The 3206-nt window shown below is 61.1% G+C and overlaps 1 protein-coding gene across 1 annotated transcript in view; it reads left to right on the top strand.

Annotated features, from left to right (window-relative positions):
* Positions 1-49: 49 nt before the first annotated feature.
* CDHR1 (cadherin related family member 1) overlaps positions 50-3206 on the top strand; it is a gene marked incomplete at its 5' end in the record, with an annotated part of 23420 nt that continues 20263 nt past the window's right edge. The window contains 4 exons of the mRNA XM_015558664.1: positions 50-248; positions 1053-1198; positions 1922-1972; positions 3119-3206. Of these exons, the coding sequence (XP_015414150.1) occupies positions 50-248; positions 1053-1198; positions 1922-1972; positions 3119-3206 (484 nt within the window). The remainder of the gene's footprint in view (positions 249-1052; positions 1199-1921; positions 1973-3118) is intronic.

The following is a 3206-nucleotide window of genomic DNA, read 5'->3' as shown; positions in this document are numbered from 1 at the left end:
TTATGTGGCCGCTGCCTGAATTCGAGGGCCCCAGAGTCCGTGTCCCTGACAAGCAGACGGGGTGTGGCGACAAGCAGCGGGTCCCCCGGTGCCAGGGGTGGGCCAGACCCCGAGGGGGGCGAAGGTGTCCCCTGCTGCCTGGGAGCCACCTGCCCGGTATTTTCTTCCAGCTAAGGTCAACTTCGCCCCCCACTTCTTCGACAACGGAAACCTGGGCCTGTTCAGCCTCCCGGAGGACACCCCTGTCGGTGAGGAGCCCCCGGCCACAGGGCCTCAGGAGGGGTGGCCCTCCTTCCCCGGATATGGCACCCACCAGGAGCCAGTCCTCCAAGCCTGTGGGGACAGGTGCCAGCTGCCCAGCTCCGGTGCTGATTGTGCCCTGAGTTCCCAGGGCTCTTGCTGAGCTCAAGGCTGCTCTGAGGGCCTGAGCCGGGGGTCCGGGAGACGACGGGCACAGACAGACTGGCCCATGATGGTCTCTGCTGGGCCCAGCTGTCCAGGGCCCACTGGCGTGACCTTGAGCACCTGTGCTGACTCCCAGGTTGCAGATCTTTAGCCTTTAAAATGGCCAAGAACACCCACCTGCCTGGGCTACACAGAGAGGAGAGGAGGAGGGAGCCCGCACGCCCTCCCTCGTGTCTGGGCTGGGAAGCCTGAGCAAAAGGACAGCAGAGTGCAAGCCACCTGCTCGCAGGCCCCGAGGAGCTGCCCTGGGCCTGGGGCTCCTGCGGAGAGCCACTCCTCCTGCCTGAATGGTGCACCACCCCTCCCCCACCCACCCCCACCCCATTCTGGGTTCTTGGCTCAAGAGCCAGGCAAGCGGCTGGCCCGGAGCCGCTCAGCCATCTTGATAGTAGAGTGGCTGGTGCTCCACCTTCTTCCTCACATCACAGTGGGAAGCAGCCACGGGGAGGCCGCAGCCCTGCTGCCCAGGCTGGGCCTTTGCTCTGAATCGCATATTCACTGTGTAAACGGAGATCCTTGTTCTGAGCTGCTGCCGCTGTTAAGAAAAGTTGGGCTCTAGATTCCAGGCCTCCTGTGTCGCCTTCCAGGCTCTCACGTGTACACGCTGAATGGGACCGACCCTGAGGGTGAGCCTGTGTCCTACCACATCAGCTTTGACCCCAGCACTAGAAGCGTCTTTTCTGTTGACCCCAATTTTGGAAACATCACCCTGATCGACGAGCTGGACCGAGAGGTATGGAGAGGTGTGAGGGTGCAGCCTGTTGGCATGGAGACCAGCATCTGTGGTGAAAGGCCCCCCGAGATGGTCCTTGGAGAGGTCCTATAAGCCACAAAAACTCGGGCTGACCAGGACTGGTTGCATGGTCTAGGAGTGGGTCTGAGTTTGGTAGAACTCTACCCTCTTCACCCTCGAACCTGCAGTGACAGGGCAGGGCCTCCATACCAGCTGGCGGGCCTGGCTGTCCACAGAACTTGACCTGTCCGTGGGCTCCTGCCAGCTCGGGTCTGATGCAGCCACCACCAGCCCTGGGCCAGGGAGAGAGAGGAAACCTCAACACCCTTCCCCCCTGAAGTCCCACTGAGTCTTGGGGAGTGTGAGACACCACAGACCTGGCCCTCTGCAGCCTGTGGGCTAGGGAGAGGCTTGGGGGAGGCCAGTGGAGAGAAAGGAAAGGGAGAAAGGAATAAAACCTTCTTCCTGGGACCCGGCACTGTGTCTCCCCTGGGACCAAGCACTGCGTATCAGCGCTCTAGCCGGGGGACGTTTTCTGCTGGCTCCTCGGCAGTCCCTCTGGGTTAGGAGAACCGTGTGCAGAGCCCTGAAAGAAAGTATGGCCAGAGGCAACTTTGGGGCACTCCGCCCTGCTCCAGCCTCTCTCAGGGAAGCAGGGAGGGTCCCCCAGTCTTGGCCTCTAGGGTGTGTCTCTCCTGGACACTCAGTCCTTGTGCTTCACAGAGGGAGGACGAGATCGAAGCCATCATCAGCATTTCTGACGGCCTGAACCTGGTGAGCGGACATGGGGGCCAGACCCTGGCAGCCCGCAGCCTGGGCCTGAGCAGTTTCCTCTTCCCACCTCCCGGAGGGGGGACTCCCTGCAGTCCTGCCCCGTGTGCCCCCAGGAGTGGCTGTAGGAGAGGCTGCAGGGAGGGAGGCCTGTGGGAAGGGGCAGGGAGGGAGAGAGCCAGGCTCTTCAGTATCTCCTGGAGTCTTTCCCATCTGCCTCCTCCACCTGTTCTTGGCTCTGCCACCTGTCACCCACGCAGAATTCCTGGGCCCCTGAGCCTGCTTCTCCCTTCCTCCTTTCCCACAGCCACACTCTCACAGCCCCCACCACACTGCTTCCCCCAATCACAGGGGCTTCCTGCCTGCAGGCTCCCAGACCCCCCCTCAGAGCTGGGCCAGGGCCTTCTAGAACCCAGGCCTGGCCAGGACCTGCTCAAGAGCACTAGCAGCTGCCCCCATCCCCCAGAAGAAAACCCAAGCTGCAGCCTGGCGTTTAGGGCCTCCCCGTTGGGCACCCTTGGCCTCGTCCCCCCTTTCACATTCTCCCCACCAACATCAGCCACATCTACTGTGTTCTCTGAGCCCACCAGGTCCCTCCTCCTGCGTTGGCATGTGGTGTTCCTTCCCTCTCGTCCTCTCACCTGACACACTGCTGCGGAGCTTACCTCCCCCTCCGCTGCGGGGCGCCCTGCTACCCACCCCCAGGCTGGTTAGATGCCTCTCTGGGCCCCTGACCACAGCCTCCTGCACTGTGCACCCGACCCTCAGGAGGCACTGACCTGCGCAAGGTGAGCGTGGTGTCCGGGGTCAGGCCTGCATTCAGGCAGCACCCGGCATGCCACTGCCATCACCGAGTGTATCACCACCTTCTTTTACATGCTGACCTTTGCCCTGCCATCTCAGTTTGCAAAATACACACGATCAGAATGTATCTTCTGCCTCTGAGATGGAACACAGTGCTTGGCACCAAATAGTTGCTTAATAATAATGTTGCATGAATGAATAAAAGAAGGAAGGAAGAAGGGAGGGGGAATAGAAGGAGGGAGGGAGATGGGTAGAGACATATACCTAGGGCACTAGGGGCCACTGTCCCTTTATCACCCAGAAGGCCTCACTGCCCCAATTCCTGTCCCATTTGCCCCTCCCTAGGTGGCAGAGAAAGTCGTGATCCTGGTGACTGATGTCAATGACGAGGCACCCAGGTTCCTCCAGGAGCCGTACACTGTCCAGATTCCTG

This window comes from Myotis davidii, unplaced genomic scaffold, assembly GCF_000327345.1.
Source record: "Myotis davidii unplaced genomic scaffold, ASM32734v1 scaffold2414, whole genome shotgun sequence".
NCBI lineage: Eukaryota > Metazoa > Chordata > Mammalia > Chiroptera > Vespertilionidae > Myotis > Myotis davidii.
This window is presented reverse-complemented; position numbering and strand designations above follow the sequence as displayed.